The sequence below is a fragment of the Hyalella azteca genome, unplaced genomic scaffold, assembly GCF_000764305.2.
Source record: "Hyalella azteca isolate HAZT.00-mixed unplaced genomic scaffold, Hazt_2.0.2 contig1509, whole genome shotgun sequence".
NCBI lineage: Eukaryota > Metazoa > Arthropoda > Malacostraca > Amphipoda > Hyalellidae > Hyalella > Hyalella azteca.
In genome coordinates, this window is record NW_025931825.1 from 88469 (window position 1) to 107257 (window position 18789).

An 18789-nucleotide genomic window follows, 5' to 3' on the forward strand; every position below is an offset into this window, starting at 1 on the left:
ACTGCTATGCCATCTAAAATTATTAGACAGTTTTCCCATCTTTGAGAATAATAAAAATAAGAAAAAATTCGCACCATTATCAATACTAATAGGGAATTTCATTCAAACAAAGTGCATTATTCTGAAGATAGATGCTTAAAAATGAGGACCGGATAGTCCCAGAAACCAATATATATCTTAAAAATTAATTTGTCATCGAATTTTTCAATGTTATCAGAATTTTAAATCTTATTAAATGAAACTTGGGTAAACTTAGCTGATGATATGTTGTAGTTCCTAAGTTGCTGATGTTTGACATTACTAAGCATTGACTGTAACGAGAGGACCTCGTTGACGTCACGATGACGTCACGACCCTCGTTTATATGGGACACCGAGACCCTTTAATTACACGCGATTATGTGAGGGTAAAGTGAGGGAGGCGCCGCACCCTCGCGAGGGACGACGGCGCGTGGTAACACGTGCTAGTGATGCCTGCACCACGTGCTGGTGATGCCTGCACCACGTGCTGGTGATGCCTGCACCACGTGCTCTGTCTCTTATACACATCTAGATGTGTATAAGAGACAGGAATTGGGTTNTTACTGGACGCACTACACTCCATAAGGTCACTGCTAACAACGGCAACAAACTCGACTCCTCATGATCGTTTATTCAAGTTCCATAGACGATCGACTCACGGACGCTCTCTTCCATCGTGGCTGATGACTCCTGGTCCGGTCCTACTCAGACGGTACGTTCGCTCCAAAACAGAACCGTTAGTTGACGAGGTGGATTTGATAGACAGCAATCCCACCTTCGCCCACGTGAAATATCGAGACGGGAGGGAATCGACCGTGTCGGTACAAGACCTAGCGCCCTGTCCTCAACTCTCCTCTCGTCGGCTTCCAGATCCGATGACAGACAACGCAGATGTCCGTGAGCGACTAGAGCCGACTTCACCTCGTCAGGATCAAGCTCTTGATCCTCCTGGTTCATACCATCAACCTGCCTCACTGCAGGATGTCGCAGAACCTCTACCCGTGTCCCAGCAGCCTATGGAACAAGCGGATAAGGAAACGGAATTGGCCCATTCTCCCGTCCTCAGAAAATCGACAAGAATACGAAGACCCCCAGATCGCTACGGTTATTAATAAGCAAAGTAGAATATGAATGTTCGTTTGAATAGTATCCTATTTCGTTGTAAAATAAATTATTTTCAAAAATGTCCTTACCAGGTAGAAGTAAGCGAAAAATTTTAGGAGGGGTGAATGTTGTAATATAGTCCTGATTTCTATATGAATAAAGTTCATAATAAGATGACTATCTGATGTTACATGGTCAGGCTTCAATACCTATACCGTATCAGTCTCAATGTACCCGTCGAGCTGACACGTTCTAACTACCGCCGTAATGTAATGTAAGTTTTCTACCACGTACATGCTGACTTTAAATCTGCCGTTTAATTGTTTGTTGTTGTTGTTGTTATATTTGTTATGTTGATTAGTATTTAATGTCGGTTACTCTCTTTTCAGGTAACCGGACATTTGTTTGAGTAAAGCTTGAATTGCCAAGTATTACTTATTTCACAACACGTTTTTTTCTCTCTGATGATTTAAATTCAGTGGACGCGTGAAGAAAAATTCAGACCAGCGACCAAAGCAAGGCCAAGCTGCGCCGTTTGATGGATTGTGTGTCGAAAAGGTGGTGAGGGGAGCTGCCGAGGGGAGGCATGGGTGTCGAGAAGATGGTGAAGGGAGCTGCCAAGGGGAGACTGGGTGTCGAAAAGTGGTCAAGAACAGGATTGGTGCGTGCGTTTGAATTGTTAAAAAAAAGTTCAATACGATTCCCCATTTCCACCAGCTCGAGCACGGACGCGTCTATAGATCCCGAAGAAAAGTCAGGTTCTCCAATACAAACCATTTCTTAGATTTTGTCCAGGTTCACTAAAATTCCCGATAACACGAAATGGTGCTAGGAATTCACCAAATGTCCAATTAGTTCTTCGTTATCCCTAAATTTAGCTCCCGGTCCCCGAGGAAATAGATTTTAATTGAATGAAACATGCGAAAAAACTGCGTGTGGAAAGGGCAGGAATAACTGTAACCGCTATATAAATTCATTATTCAGACTATAGTTGATCACTAACCATCTTATGCGATGGTCACGTTTACTGACATGTGTAATTCATACAAGGGCATGGCCAATGAAACTTAATTAACTGAACAGAAAAATTATAATTCCAATAAACACAAACAGGTGTTCGCCAAAACAGGCCTCAAGGCACTGTTACAGTTATGGGCCTAATGCCGCAGGTTGGATTTATTTTGCATCTACGTCTGCAAAAGATTAAAATTCCATTACGTGTAGTAATAAATCCTAGTAAAATTAAGTCAGGCAACTAATAATATGACAATAAATGTTCAGGTTTTCACACCGTACCTTACTGATCAGCTTAGACACGCAAAAGTGACACATGGTGACGGAACGATACTGAGAACTACTGTGATGAACAAATGCTACAAGAGATGCGTTAAATCTGCGGCTCCAATAACGAAAAGTAGATGACTGAGGCATAATCAAATAAAGACTCAGAGAGTAAAATTGATAAAACATTGCGAAAAGCCGAAAAGAATACTAAAGGGAACTATAAATTAAGGTAATTCTTTCGATTGCTGAGCTAGTATTGAAGGGATGGGAAGGCATATGGAGAGAATTACCGGGACGTAAATGTGGTGAAAACTATATACTGAAAGAAAACCAGGATAAGCTGAAAAGAGAGAGGGAGAGGAGAGTGTGAAATAATAGGAGAGAGGGTAGTGAGGGTTGAGAGAGGAATAATATGATTTTTGATGGTATATATGGGCGAAATCAGGAGAGTCAGTATGGATATAGGTGAAAGAATGATTGAAAGGAGAGCGAATGGTGGAGGAAGTTAGCCAATAAGAGGGGATAAGGAGGTGTGAGGGAAGTGAGGGGAGAGAGGGAAGTGAGGGTAGCGCAATATTGTTCACATAACAGGGGGTAAGTGAGCGGAACCAATGAAGGGCGAGATGAGCTGCGAGGGATGCATGGCCGCCCCAACACCGGCTGCTGGTGTCGCTCAGGAATAAACGCTGAAATAATCATGATTACTTGAGTTTGAGTAATTGAAATAACGGCGAGAAAAAGGGTGTAATGAATAACAAAACAGGGATGTGGGTAGAATTGTGCAGTAGAAAAAATTTGGACCAAATAAGAAGTAAAATGCAAAAGAGCAAATGACTGCATCAATTGAACTGGAAACAAATTGATTTGTGACTGAACACACGTAATAAATTCTCGGGGGGTAATGCAAAATCTTTCTGTATTTAAAGGACTTAATGCACGTCATATTCACAATAAATTTGTAACCCGAATAAGCCTTGCCATCTGGGCAGAATAATGAAGGACTACTGCTGCTGGATCAGCGAGCGATTGCTCTTAAACCATTGAAATGAAGTTAAATGATTCAGTCTCCCCGCTTTTGCCTCAGCAAATTCTAACAAATGGCGTCACGGAGTTAAGCAAAACTGAACGATTTGGCGGCGTGACCGAACCTCCGTCGAGCTCCGCTGCAGGTGCAGGCAACCCTCGCCATTCTTCATTGTTTTTTTCATGACTCTTGTGATGTTTTTTTTTTGTGAACCTTGCGTTGTATTTCGTCGGGGACTTTCGAATCGCACTTTGGAATGATTTTAATGTTGCCGTTCTTTTGTTTTTTAGTTGGATTTCTTCATGGTTCTTCAGATTAATTATTTGTTGAAATTCTCGTGTTTTATTTTCATCGATACTAATTGTATTTTGCTTTGGGAAGAATAATTTTGAATTTTTAAGCTGTAATTTCAAGAGGCAAGTTAAGAGGCATGCATGTAAAGGGAAACTATTAAAAATGGAAGAAAGGGAAGCAGAATCCAATAATTAAGTAGCAAGTTTTGCTTAGGAAAGAACCAAAATTTCCTAAAAGGTTCGGAACAAATATTAACGTGATTTGAATAAAAAGCCAATGTTCAAAAAATATAACTAAGTACTCACAGCAGTGAGTGACAGAGAGCGCATTTTCTCGTCAACGAAAACTTGAGGTCACGGACGGACGGACATACGGACGGACAGACAGACAGACAGACGGACATGGCAAGCACAATAGTGCATTTTCCATAAATGAGAAGATGCGCTAAAAAGACTAAGCCCAATTATAACACTGGAGTCGGCCCTTTCCTAAATAATCAATGAAAGGTCGAGCATGCATTTTCAACTAAAATAAATCTAACGAAACACAAAGAGGGATAACTCAAACTTAAATACAGAAATTAGAAAAAACTTAAATACAGAAATTAGAAAGGCATGACTTCATATACTCCTGTCAGAGCAAAAACTAAATGGATGTTTTCATCACCAAGTTTTTTCAGCCAACCTCTATCGATATGTATGGAGAAAAATAACTCCAATATTTTACTATAAAAGAAATGAGGAAATTTCCAGCATTTTATGAAGTGAGCATAACAACTGAATGAATATCATTTTAACTAATCCACAAACAAATCGGCTACTGCATTCTAGAAAATGCAGGTATATGTTTGAAAATCTTATGATCGGATAACAAATGTGATGCTTTTAAGGTAAAATTAAAAAAACTTTCAGAATAAATTTTCATACATTGCGCAATTTACTCCATTTTCGCAAAAAATATTCTGGCTGTGAAACTATTTGGTAATTTTTTTATTAAATTGGCCCTTCCTTGAATATTTGTTCTCGATATCTATACTTCAGTACAGTCAGTGGGTTGCTGTCAGGTTTAGTTCTGGAAGCCGTAGCTTTCCCTCTTCCTGCGCCGGCCAACAGACGTCAGCTCCAATTAGTTAACCACAACATAGTCAGAACAAATAAAACCTGGATGGAACCATAAATAAAAAGTAAACCCCAGAAGTTTACCCCAAGTATAGTTTTTTCTTTTTTTTGGAATGCTATTTATAACCCTCTACCATAATTACAATCGAGTGAGTAATATGGTGAGCCTTGTGAATTTATTATGCTTTTATGGCTTTGATAGGGTCCTCAAATTTGTAGGAAATGTCTTTAATTTCATAAATTGATCACATTTCATATTAATTTGCTAAAATCGCAGTTTTTGGTACAAGACGATCGTCGAATAATTAATAATATTAGTAGTAATGTGATCGTAAGATTTCTGCGAATCGAAACCAGTTCTGAACTGTTTAGACCGTGCGTAAAAAAATGGGTTTAAATAATTATATAGTTTTTTGTTTGAAATCGATTGCAAAAATTTTATTTTATTACCGCTTGGTGGCTATAGATCTTAAGGTGGGTCCGAGGCTGTTGATATAGTGACATAGTGCGTCTTACATTTAGACTCAAAGAGCTTATAATTTTGATTACTATTCATTTTACAGCTATTTATTCTTTTTATTCGATTTTTTTGGCGGACTTTAAGCGACACATTTTACAATTCAAAGCGCTTTCTGTTTGTTCATGGTGTGTGAAACTTTGCTTCTGTGAGTGAATTTATTGAATCGTTTTTCGACATTGGAATATTATTACTGTATTGAGGAATTGCAAAATTTAAACGTTATTTCTAGTGTCTACAGTTATGCTGGGCCGGGTTTATTCGTCGGTATAACGTTTGTATTAGAATCGCTATACCAAGCTTTATTTTTTGGAACTTGGTTCCTTGCTTAAGTTTCGGTGAATCCTAATATTTTTCGAGCTTATGGATTTTCTTCTTAGAATCAATGTCTAAATAAAAGTTAATTTGTTTACCGTTTTTGTATTGAGCCAAACAAAAAATATTTTTCGTTGTCTCCCGTTATAACTGCGATACGATTTCAGCGTCGTTGGACAACCGATCTCACTTCGCGAGCAACTAGTTATAATGCATAGGTAGTCGTATATACATATAAAGATCACCACAGTTATTACCGCCCTTTAGAAATGCTACTCTGTAATATATGCCAGGCATGATAACGAAACCACCTATCGTAAGAAGAGTGAGTTATTGAATATGAAGCAAGATAACATTCGTATGAGTGTTACTCATTCATCGAGATTAGGTGATTTCATATGAGTACCTAACGAGTTATAATAATAATAGCAGGTTCAATAATGAACACAAATAAAGAATATACATAGAATTTTTCCTCGTAGAAAAAATAAACGTTGTTTGGAAAATTGCGCAAATTACACACAAATTATCTTTGACTGTTAGTAAGATTTGTGTGCATTTTGTTAAGAAGAGGCTGGTTTATGAGCTTTATTGACTGCTTATATACGAGACTCGTATAGCTCAAGCTCCGCTGTTCATTTTTGCTCAATTGAGTATATTTATAATCTGCATGTTACGATAGTTATACATAATAAAATATCTTGTTCGTTCCTCAAGCCTCACTCGACATTGAGATATTTTTGCTTGATCATTGCTCATCGTGAAAAGGCATCGTAAAATTCTTCATTGTTTACAAAAAATCTCTACAATTATACCTTCAATTCCCCATTTCTTTTAAGCCGTCGAGCATTGCTCATTGTGAAGACTTGTGTCAGAATATCCTTTACTGTTTGTAAAAATCTGTACAATAAATATACCCTCAATTCCCCAGTAGACACTATTCTCGCAGTGCTGTCTAGCATTGCTCATTGTGAAGACGTGTCAGAATATTCTTTACTGTTTGTAAAAATCTCTACAATATACCCTCAATTCCCCAGTAGACACTATTCTCGTAGTGCTGTCTAGCATTGCTCATTGTGAAGACGTGTCAGAATATTCTTTACTGTGTTCTGGCCAAATGCAGCGTCCGAGCTTTTGTACGGCGCCTGAACATTCGTACAATAGGATGACAAGATTAGCCGCTGGCTTAGTAACTGAGATGTAGAGAGAGCTTTGTTGGAGCCGACACCACACGCAATCAATATCGTAGTCCGTATTTGTTAGACAAACAATACGACCCGCTGCACGGGTGCTTCCTGTCCTAAATCTCGTCTTGTAGCCTCCACCTGGGTACTTAAAACTTGCTATGGTAATGGGGAGTTATCGGGATATTGTAAATTCAGTTTGCGACCACCCTACGATGTAATAGTAATTAGTCTACTGGTTCATGCATATGTAGATATTTCAAAAACGCTGATTTGCATTTATTTTATGATCATCGCAAACATTTTCGAATGCAGCCAAATTTGAAAAAGGAAAAATTACCTGGCTGCAATTAAGTAGTATATATATATACGATTTACATAACTAACGCGCACGCATTAGGTTGCTCGAAAATGTATGAAGTTAATTGCTCGGAAAATGTTCCCGACTGTACATATGATGTCAATATGTAAAACTTTTTGAAACTTAATACTTAAGTAGGAATAGTGATAAATGTGTTCAAACTTGCAATTTTTCGCCCCTTTTTTACAATGAAACTTAACAATATTGTGACTAAAGCACGTAAAGTTAAGCCTTCGTTGAGTGGAATATTCGTAACCGCTTCTTAGGAATTGGTTAACTTGCGCCACTTCAAGGACAGTTCCTTAACATAGTGATGTCGGCGCTGAAGTGTAGGCCTGATGTGGCCTGTTGCCTTGAAGGCTCAACCTCCGATGTTTCACGTAAATAGCTTGACTTGAACAATTTAAAGAGCAGGCCTAGGAAAAGAACAGAAATGTACAAGCCGTGATGCTTAAAATCACGAGGGTAACTTCGGTCATTTCAAATGAAGGCTCGGTTAACAGGCACAAAAAGGCACATGCCGTGATGCTCAAAATCACGCGGTTAACTTCAGTCATTTCATATGAAGGCTCGGTTAGAAGGCACAAAAAGGCACATGCCGCGATGCATTCACAAGTCCCGGGGTGCCGGCAACGAGGGTGAAATGATGGACTGAAGAGACCCGAGGGACCGTTGATGTTTTTATTGAATGTTCAACAAAGAAGACTGCTCATTGCTACGCTGCTATAGGACAGCCCCGACGTGGGGGAGGAGGGGAAAGCGCGAGAGAGGGGAGGAAATTGGGGAAGGATCACGACGGAGGAAATTGGGGAACGATTTATTTTTCACGTGGTGATAAAGAATCATTTATCACGTAGTGATAAAAATGAAAAAAGCAAAAAAAGAATCGGTTAGAAAAGGAGTGAAAGAAATAGTTGAAATTGAAAGAGAAATTATTTTCACTAATAGAGAAATGGTAAGCATCAATTAGTTTGCAAATTATCAACTATTTTGTTGATTTTCGTTACTTCAACATCGTCACTTAAAGATGTTACCTTTATCATGAAGTCGACGTAGAAAGGTAATTTGTAGCAATAAAGCTCAGTAAACGGAACCAATAGCCACGCGAAACTGAAATATAAATTTTTAGGGGGAGATTGTAATTCTTTCGCATGTTCTATTATTACTGCAACATGTGACTGCATATTTTCCTTATGAAATAATAAAATTAAAGTAAAATATATAGAGAGGCCCCGGAATATAAAGTGAATGGACTAATGGAAATAATGACGAACAACCGTCGCAAGATCTGCAACAGATTACATTTACAGTTGGTTTGAGCTCCAAGCAAAAATAATACAATTATAAATTACGAACGGTACTTGGATAAGATTTTCGGCAGAGCAAGTATCATGGTCTCTCGCTTACAAATAATTCCATTCCTTCATGCGGTTATTACTACGGAGTCAAATAGCAAGAACGATGGTCTCGATCGACTCACGACCACACAGTCTGAGACTTCATACTATAATATATAGGGTTGGCAGACGGTCTTGACGGACAAATTCCGCGATTTAGTTTTTTTTAATTGCATTGGACTGCTAAAATTTATGATAGAATACTTTCTAATTAAATTTTAAAAACTGCGAAAAAATAAATTTTCACACCGAAATATACAAATATACTAGTATATATTGAGTTATAGGCGTTTTTTAGCTTTTCTTGTTCGCGGACTTGGTCGTTTTTTAGGCCATCTGGCAACCCTGCAGTTCGTACGTCGTCATTTCGAATCTTGTTGAATTTCGTACCTCGTTTCTTCATTTAAAATCTTTTATTTCTACCCCGACCCTCCTCGGTGAGCATTATGAGCTCGACATGTCTTTTATAGTTTCTAGCTGCTCCTAAATTACATTGTTCACAGTTTGTCTCACGACCCACGATCACCATTTAGTCATATCATGCTTTAGAATTATCATTGTCCATTAACAGAATCCCAACATCATTAAACTTGATACTGTATCGAATCATCTCATCTACCAATATCATCCAAATAAACTCAAAGTTTTCTTTACAGCAAGTTTAGATTACAAAACATGATTAGTTTCACCACCTAATATTCTCTCTAAACATGATAATGAAATAAAATACTTCATGTTATAGGCACTTCGGTGACAAATTCTTTCATCACCGTCACTATACTCGTGATGACAGGTCTCTGGTACACCGCCATCTTCATGTATTCTGAGTCGTTGCGGATGAAGACGTAGTCACCAGCGGTTGGGACGAACGTGTAGCCGCGCTTCTCGAACCTCAGGACAGAATGAATTATTTACCTATCAGCTTTAATAAATTACATATATTAATTAATACTAGTAGTATCTGATAATATTCATCCCGCTGGCTGGTAGATGAAAATGTAATAATTACTTGTTCGTTCCAAAATTTCACACGTCACTGAGACCATCGGTGGCCAAACAGTTTCTGTTCAAAAATACGACTGTAATCCTGAAAACAACTAGAAGAAAATGTAGAGCAATTTCAGAAATATGTAGAACTTTCGTAGGTATATACTGGTGTTGGTAGTCATAAAAATAGTTTCTTTAAATAAAGTTTTATGGAAGACCTCTGAGTAACCCATATTACGATTTTATAGAAGCTTTTCTTAATTTTGTGAATTAAACTTTTAGCTTCATTTAAAAATTAAAAAATAGATTTTGAAGACACACACTGTCAGATAGCGCGATTTTTAAAATAAAAATTATACATTTCATCATTGAATGAAGTTCGGACAACAGTTGAAATAAAAATTTCGGAATTATAAAGGTAGGTGGAGAGATGACTGCAAAAGCAATCAAAAGTACAGCAACAGCACTTCGAGTTTCTGAAAATAATAATTCTTAATCATTACAAACTTTGTGAAATACACTTCTGTACGCAAAAAATTTGCATCAAAGACACGGGTGCCAAAGTAAAGCGAAGGCCAATGATGATGAGTTCAGGAGGCCGCGTCCTGAAATGTTCCGCGTCGAATGAACACTTCATTTCAATTTCAAAATTAATGTCGACAGAAATGTGCATAACTACCTGAAGGTTCTGTTATGAATTATACGGAAAAGCTATTTTAGATATTACAAACTCAGGGCTTAAAACCATGGTAAACTCACTTAGATACAAAGACTAGGTCCTCTCCGGGCCCCATTTCATAGATGCTGGTGTTGGGGTAGCGGTGTTCGATGTACCACAAGTCCACTGTGATGCGGTCGAACGGGAAGTTGTCTAGGATCTCGTCTTCAACATCTGCAACATTTGTTATAATAAATAGTTTCTTAGACTGCACTTGCAACAGATATACTACAGGAAAGATTTTCAACTCATGCAACTGATAAAAACCGAGAAAATTGAAATGGAAATAAATAGTTTGTATATTAGTTTCATTACACATTATCTCAAGGCAAAAAATATAGCAATGCCACATTAGAGATGAAATTGTGTCTATGTTAATAACCCACAAATAATATATTTTCATGGAGCACACGAAGTTTATAAAATAACATTTTCTTTCAACGTAAACATAAAAAATTAATTTTTAGTGTTAATAGAAATATGTAAATGATAATTATAATCTGATGGCATATGAGCTTTGTACTGAATTATTTTAATATCTAAATAATTTAGATGTCAAATAAAATAAAGATAATGATCAGCTGTTAACCTTCAACATCGAGAGAGAAGTAGTCTATTTTGGTGTAGTTGAGGGCCAGCAGCAACGACGCCAGAGGGAAGCACTGCACGCTCTCGTACGACGCGTCATGTTGCTGACAGATGAATTACAGATAAACAATATCGATTAATTTAATAAATTTATCCACTATGTTTATGGAAAGTCAATACATAATGTAATATTCTTATGAATGCTTCGTAAGGCACGTACATGTAAGCGTTCCTCAGAAGTCCTTGACTGCAGCAGAGCGCTCTGTCCTTTTACGAACAGATCCCAGCCCGGGGTTTCGTACTCAATGGCCACGTTGGCCGACATCGAGGGGATAATGTTACCTAGAATTGCCTGCAAAACGGTTGGTCCATAAATTAAAGTCAAAAATTATAAAATAGATTTTAAGGAGAGCGTCTACCCTAAAATTTTGGTTTTTGGCTTTTCCGGTTTTTAGTCTCATCTTTAAGCTGACATTCTGACCTATCCAACGGTACCAAAACCATCTCTGTACGTTGATTTATGCGTTCACGACAGATCATGAAAGGGAGGGGGTGGGGGAGTTCTTTAACAAATAGAATGGGAGGAAATTCGCAGCGAGCACTTTAAATAGTGTGTCTGCTTGAGGTGCACCTTAGTTACCCGCCTTGCGTCATATGAGGAGGTGTGCATGCAGTCGTTCCCACCATCCTTGACTGGAATCAAGCTCCAGCAACGTTTAGTTTTGTATCCTTGCTACATTGAGTGCCTATTCCGATGCGCGCGGGACTTTGACGGGCTCTACTGAGAAGTTAACTTATTGTCACTGCAAACCTATCTCCTCCTACATTTTTTAAAGCTACAACAATGAGACATAAACCGTTCGATTTGCAAAAAAAAGATATACAATTCATAGTACGCGTTTTTCCAATTTCGTCATGGTTTGGATTTTATTCCGCAAAAAGGAGCGTGGCGGAGGGTAAAATCGAAAAATTTCCGAAAAATTTACGAAAAATGCCCCCACACCAACAAAATTGAGAATGTCAAAAAACGCGTACTATGAATTATAGATATGGTCTTTTCGCATCGAATGATATGTATCTCGATGTTATAACTTCAAAATCCTGCGAGGACATAGATTTCTACGGTACCCCCTTTTTTGCCGTTTTCTAAGAATTTCACGTTTTCTTTCATTTTTTTTCGAAAAATTCACATGAACAAAAAGTCTTAGAATTCTGTTTTACATATACGTACCAAGTTTCAAAGTAATCTGTCTGTAAATAACCAAGATAAAATTTGGGGTGGACGCTCCCGGCCCTTAAGTGAACAACAGTACATGCCCGAAAAAAAACTCTCTTATTTGAAATTCTCTACGAATAATAGGAACTGGTTAATAATATTGGTCTTTGAAGAATGTATTAAATGGAGGAAACTTAGCATCATAGTAATAATTGGAATAGTATATAAGAAGAAAAAAATTCTGTTGCAGGTCTATAATCGAAAGTTTTAATAACCCGCAAGCATAAAATTAAAAGTAGCGAAATCACCTAACAGTTTGAAAATAAATTCCCGTAGCTTTCTCTCTTTCTTTCCGCTATCCATGGTACATTTAATACTGACCGAACATTTGCAAAAAAGATATTTCCCATCAAAATGCTCTGCAACGCAAAAATTTTTATTGGAAGAAGCCTGATCAGCTATAATATTATGCTTCGCTATTTCCAAATCAATCATGCCACACGAAGTCGTACGATGACAATGAGAGCTTGCGAATATAAGCGGGTCCGTGATAACCATTCAAGTACATGTTGTCTTTAATTCCGACGTATTGTCTTCTTGTGCTTACTCTTCGTACAAACTTCTATGTGTGAAGCTACGTATGTGAAGCTACGTTTGAATTATGACTCACGGTGTGAGGATACAGATTAAACTTCGCTCTCAGTATGAGGCTACGTATGAGTTATGACTCACGGTGTGAGGATACAGATTAAGCTTCGCACTCAGTGTGAGGCTACTTTTGAGTTATGACTCACAGCGTGAGGATAAAGATTAAACAGCGCAATCAGTGTGAGGCTACGCATGAGTTATGACTCACGGTGTGAGGATAAAGATCAAGCTTGACTTCCAATTAAAGTGACAAACATTAATGACTCACGGTGTGAGGATAAAGATTAAACTTAGTTAGCTCTATCTGTGAGGTTGCTACTAAGTTATGACTCACGGTATGAGGGTAAGGATGCACTGCCAGGCATGAGTGAGACACCCACGCTTTCCTGTTCTTCAGAAGGATGCTCTTGTAGTTCATGTAGCTTGCTTCGACCAGCAAACCCGTCCAGTTCTGATTTTTCTGAGGATAATTTATTCATTTTTATCAGATCAATCAAATGTTTCTAGCTACATGTGGAATAAATATGTAAAATTGATATATGATATTGCTTCAGAAATCCTAATAAAATATCAACAATCTAAATAAGAATATTCGCAACTTGCATGTAAAAATAATTTATTTTGATGTTTCGTTTCTCATTATTAGGATTTTCAGTGAACTTTTCGAATGGTTAGATAAAATGAAGAAAACTAATTTGTTTGATTTTTATCGTCCGTGTTTAATTAAACTATCTAAGCATAGACGCCATCTGCATCAGTGCCAGGTTAAAAATATATTTATTGCTTCATCTATGCTCTAAATAGTGATTTTCTAAGCCTAACAGTTAACTTAGTTATCAGATCAGGTATAAAAATTTTTAGGTAAATGTAAAATATATTATTTGTATAATCGAGATAATCGATTATACAAATAATATATTTGTATAATCGATTATCTCGATTATACAAATAATATATTTGTAAATATAAATGTAAAATATATTATTTGTATAATCGAGATAATCGAGTTTGACGGCAGATAGGTCTTGGGTCGAGCATTAGGTTTATATTCGAAATTTTAGTCTTGCACTCGTACTTTAGATTGACTATACGTATGACACAAGGCTAAAGGGATTTGTTGAAATTTGGTAGTCCATTGCAAAGAGACAATAAAGTGTAGGAGATTGTCTTTCGAACTAGACAGAAACAATTTGTTTACGGATAGATTGTTCCTAAAAATTTGAAAATGTCAGCTTGTTATGCAGCCGTATAAATTTCCTGTATCAAAGAGCTCAACTCAACCATGTAGTTAACTCACTTCGAGCTCGAGGGAGTTGGAGAGATACTGACCATCCAAAGCTCCCGCCTCCACGAATATTCCATTGGTTTTGTTATGGAGGTAATGGCGAACCACCTTCATGGCTTCCACGTACATGCCCAAGCTGAGGAACACCAAATTTTTCAACTATCGTTTGTACAAACCTTCTTTCTAATTGTATCTAGTACCTCAGAATGTCTCATGTAAATAAAAACTTAAGATTGACCTTCTTCTTTCTTCTTAGTTTCATTTTTCATGTTACTCAGTGCATATGTGACGTTGAATGAACAATTTATTCCTTCACTTTACTCACTTTCCAACTTTGAGCATCCTTCTCTCATATATCAATAAACAATCAAAAAGATCGATAGAATTATTAGAATGGAACATATTTGAAACATCATCCTACGTTTCATAATCCTTGTATTCGGTATCGTTTTTGAGATTGTATGGCAACGAGGAAGGAGGATCCATGTACCTGGAAGAACAAATTGAATGAAATGAATTAAATATAATTATTTGGAAGAATCGTTCGTTAAAACAATGATGCCACTATTAATTAATACGATTGATATAGCATTCGCTAATTGCTTCACTAGTTAGCATTCACCTCACACACATATGATTGTGTGCAGAAAATCCTGCTAATTATTCAACTTTGCAAATTCGTAACGTAAAAAATATTCTCACACGACTTCATTTGGAATTTCAAGCGGAAAAATTTCGCAATTGATTTAATTCGCTTAAGTAAAACATCGGGACATGAAACGTTACTTTACTTGGATTTGATGAGGTCGAGGAGCGCGGGGTCGTCGTAGTGCACAGGACCCTTAAGGCGAGCCTGGAACTCAGCGTCGGCCTTCACCTCATCAACTTCGAGGAAATATTTCTTCTGAAATTATATTTTACAGTATTTTGAGGATAAGCATAACAGAAAAGAAATAATTTGACCTAAAATTTGCCATGAATTACGAAGGTAATTTTAACTAAAAGGTAATCATATTTCATTCATTATTGCGAAAAAACCACGTTAGTTGCGGTTTCTACAGTAAATTATTGAAGTTCTTTAATTTTAGAAATCTAGAAAGAATTTTCCAGGGTATGAGCACAATTATCGTCGTCCGAATGTAAATATTTATTATTGAATAATTTGTAGGTTATAGCAGAAAAATGATCAACATTGAGCCAAACAAAATAATTATGGCATGTCGTTCGGCAGCCAACGCCGGGTAATTGAATCTCAGTTTCTTCAATCTTTATTATTGAATAACTCTTTGCTCTGGCATCTCAGCATATTGCTTTAAAGTATATGCATCATAACATGAAATTTGGGCTTGGAGATCTTAAAACTGACGCTGGATGATTATTTTATAAGGAAATTTGATTATAAAATGAATGCTCTAAGAACCAAGAAAGTCTCTCTGAACTCAAAATATTTGTAGGGGCATGAAGGACAGAATATACAAACACTGAACTATTTGAACTTAGTTTTTTCTAAGGCGCACTTACCCCAGCAGGCTGCAATAGTAGGAACACTCCAGACCAGCAGCTGAACAGGAGCAGCGCCAAGGGGACGAGTCTCTTGGATCCAGTCGACCGCATCTGGATTTCCTTCGGTCCATGAGAAATTTCCCATTATACGAACAATTCCTCCACGAAAGAAAAATTATTTTTAATAAGATTTTAATTTTCTGTGCTTGCATCCGTCTTCTCTAAAAAGGTAAAATTGCAAAGAATCGACAGAGATATGCTCATCTTAAGTTTCATTACAAAACTGAAGCAGAGAATGAACTGTAGAAATTAATGAGAAACAATATTAGATTTTTTACAAGTCGAACAAAAATAAATGTGTTACAGAATAATATTGCATACTTTAGTTGCCGTGAACTCAATGTCTGAAGAGCGAAGGACGTTCAGACTTCGGTGAACTCAATGTTCAAGGATGCTGGCGAAGATATTCTATACCTTTTTGGCAAATAAAATTACTAACCTGATTTCGGAGACCAATGCTTGATCGATGGGAAAATTTTTAACACATCATGTTCACCGAAACCATAAGCATGTGTATGCTTTGTATTAAATATGCCTGTAAGAGAATAATTTGATACTGATTTTCCGTCCGGACCTAGGCAACGATATTAAACACTTCTTTACAGGTCAAGAAAATATGTTATATAACAAAACTTATATTCGCGCAAGCGATATGAATGAGCTCAGTTCAGTCTCGGTCGGTCATATCAGCAGGAAAGCTTACGAATAAATGAGCAAATGGACTGCTCTAGGTGTTTTTACCTGAATGTTTGCTCCAGCCACCAGGATGTTTCTCCACTAAATTGAACCAGATTGATCCGACCAGATTTTTTGTCAGTTTGGGATTTAGCCCATCCAGGTTCCTCCTAACTTTTGAAAGCCTCTGTCATTCTTTTAGCTGATGATCAAAACACATATTGGATGTAAAATATTTTATTTGTATAATTTGCAACGGCTTTGCGTTTGCTTTCCGTCATTGTAAATTTTACTTGAACCAAGTACATTGATATGCTACTCCGAATTACTTTCATGACAGGCAAAAAAATACATAATAGATTGTCATTGTTAAATTCTGATTTATTAATATGTTTTTTAGATTTGGGTGAATGCGTTCTTTTTCGGTACGCATTTTTTACAAAAACTAAATATTTCAAAGTACAAATTCCAAAATATCGTTCACGTGTTTAAAAGCGTTCAAGTGTTGAGTCTGCATAAAAATTGGGCCCTCAAGCATTCCATTTGACGTCAAACTATGATTTTTGTTTAGAGAAACGAAATTCCACTTCATGTTTTGTCCGGCATGTGCTATAGGCATAAATGCCCATAGCAGAACACACTTTTTCAGGAAGAAATATTATTCGGGATAAATGTGAGTAAAAACTGTGTGCGAGGACGGGACAGGTTTGATTTAACTAATTGACTTGCAACAGATACAATCATAAATAAGTGCTATTATATATTTCCTGTTAACAAATTTATTTATTATATAGTTTACATTAAATTTAAATTTATTATATATTTAACAAACAAATCTTGGGGTCATTGAGTTAATTATTGTACACAGTTATTTTCGTTTTCGCAGTATATCGGGGAGCCAGCGGGCACCATTGAACAATAGAAAAAAATTTCAAATGTAAAATTTTTAAATTAATCATTGCTGGCTGGACCTGACCTCATCCAGTGGCACCATAAAATCCGATTCAACTTGCAAGGTTTCTATTTTATTCTGATTTTTTTTTTGTTTGAAGAATGGCATTGTAAATAAATAGCGACTAAAATATATATTAGAGTTTGTATTTTCAATTCCGCAATGTTATCAGGATTTTAAATTTATGAGGAGTCTTATTACAGGACTTCCATTAAGATTTTGAAATTTCTTATTTCCAAATCAATAAAATTAAAGGATGAAAATTGAAAACGTAAAATTTTCTTCTTCATTTCGTGAAACGGGGATTAGTACGGTTGAATGTCGATTGAAATTTTGGAAAATCTTATTTTATTTGATAAAAATTATTTTAATCAATGTGATGACGCGACCTGCAGCTATTTCGAAATTGAGGCCAAAAAATTCTCAGCGTAAACTTATGAACAGCGACGTATGGATGAGCGTTGTTGAAGGCCAAATGAACAGGGTGTTCTTCTTTTGAATTGAACGAACTTTTATGAACGACGAATATGTTTAACCTGATTTCAAGAAATCACTGAACAAGCCATGCAATACCTCATAATGGAATAACTATAGCAGGGATAGTTTAACACAACTATTGGGAAGTCGAAAAGATATTTGCTAACTTCATTTATCTTTTTGTGTGTTGGCATTCATCGCTTCCTCCGCAGCTTTACCGCCGCTGCCGTTCTCTATCGCGTTGAGCTGGAGCTCGTATTAGCAGCCGTCAATGACTGATTTATAGAGCATTAATGACGTATTTTAGATAATCCCACAAAAATTGTCAGATGTTGGGTCCAATAATTTCGTGTCCTTGATATAGCTTCACGATTGCTCCAAAACGCACTTCTCGCAGGCAAGTTGGACGTGGAAGCTTCACTTTTAATCGCGCGGTACACTATTTCTTTGCCTCCGCAGTTAGCTCGGGAAATAGATTTTGCAGATGGGGCTTTATAATTACTTAAGATTAATATTAAGCTTATAATGACTTAAGATTAACATTGAACTTATAGTGAATTGAGATTAAGATTAACATTAACCTTGTAATGACATAAGACTTTAGATTAACATTAAGCTTTTAATGACTTAAGAATCAAGATTAACATCAAGTTTATATAATGACGTATGATTAACATTAAGCTTATAGTGACCTAAGATTTAAGATTAACATTAGGCTTATAATCACTAAAGACTTAAGATTAATATTAAGCTTATAAACACTTAAGACTTAAGATTAACATTAAGCTTATAGTGACTTAAGACTTAAGATTAACATTAAACCTATAATGACTTAAGATTAACATTAACATTAAGCTTATAATTGCAAAGATAAAATACATACAGGGTGGAGCGCGGTAATTTGCTTATTTGCACTGCATGCTGTGGTGGCACGTACTGACGGTCGAAGACAGAGGAGAGTGGTCGTGGCTTACAGTGGATGGCGGGAAATTTATATCCGTCTGGCTCTCAGTTGCCATCTTGCAGTGGACACGTTAGGAGAGGTCATTTTGTGTAGAAGCG

The 18789-nt window shown here is 36.8% G+C and overlaps 1 protein-coding gene across 1 annotated transcript; it reads right to left on the reverse strand.

Annotated features, from left to right (window-relative positions):
• Positions 1–8872: 8872 nt before the first annotated feature.
• Positions 8873–16313, reverse strand: LOC108679575 (protein Star). Its single transcript, XM_018168226.2, has 10 exons — positions 16063–16313; positions 15582–15683; positions 14852–14964; positions 14482–14550; positions 14073–14196; positions 13110–13235; positions 11132–11263; positions 10913–11015; positions 10365–10497; positions 8873–9509 (listed from the first exon to the last, which is right to left on the reverse strand). The coding sequence occupies exons 2-10, from the start codon at positions 15672–15674 to the stop codon at positions 9350–9352; spliced, it is 1053 nt and encodes a 350-aa protein (XP_018023715.1). The 5' UTR covers positions 15675–15683; positions 16063–16313; the 3' UTR covers positions 8873–9349.
• Positions 16314–18789: the final 2476 nt, after the last annotated feature.

What these genes read in the sequence shown, in the direction of transcription:
- LOC108679575 (XM_018168226.2), bottom strand. Translation starts at nt 15,674, where the DNA reads ATGCGGTCGACTGGATCCAAGAGACTCGTCCCCTTGGCGCTGCTCCTG. An exon ending in CTTCTGAGGAACGCTTACAT is followed by an intron (nt 11,016 to 11,131) that starts GTACGTGCCTTA and finishes TTCATCTGTCAG; the next exon opens with CAACATGACGCGTCGTACGA. An exon ending in CTTCTCTCTCGATGTTGAAG is followed by an intron (nt 10,498 to 10,912) that starts GTTAACAGCTGA and finishes CAAATGTTGCAG; the next exon opens with ATGTTGAAGACGAGATCCTA.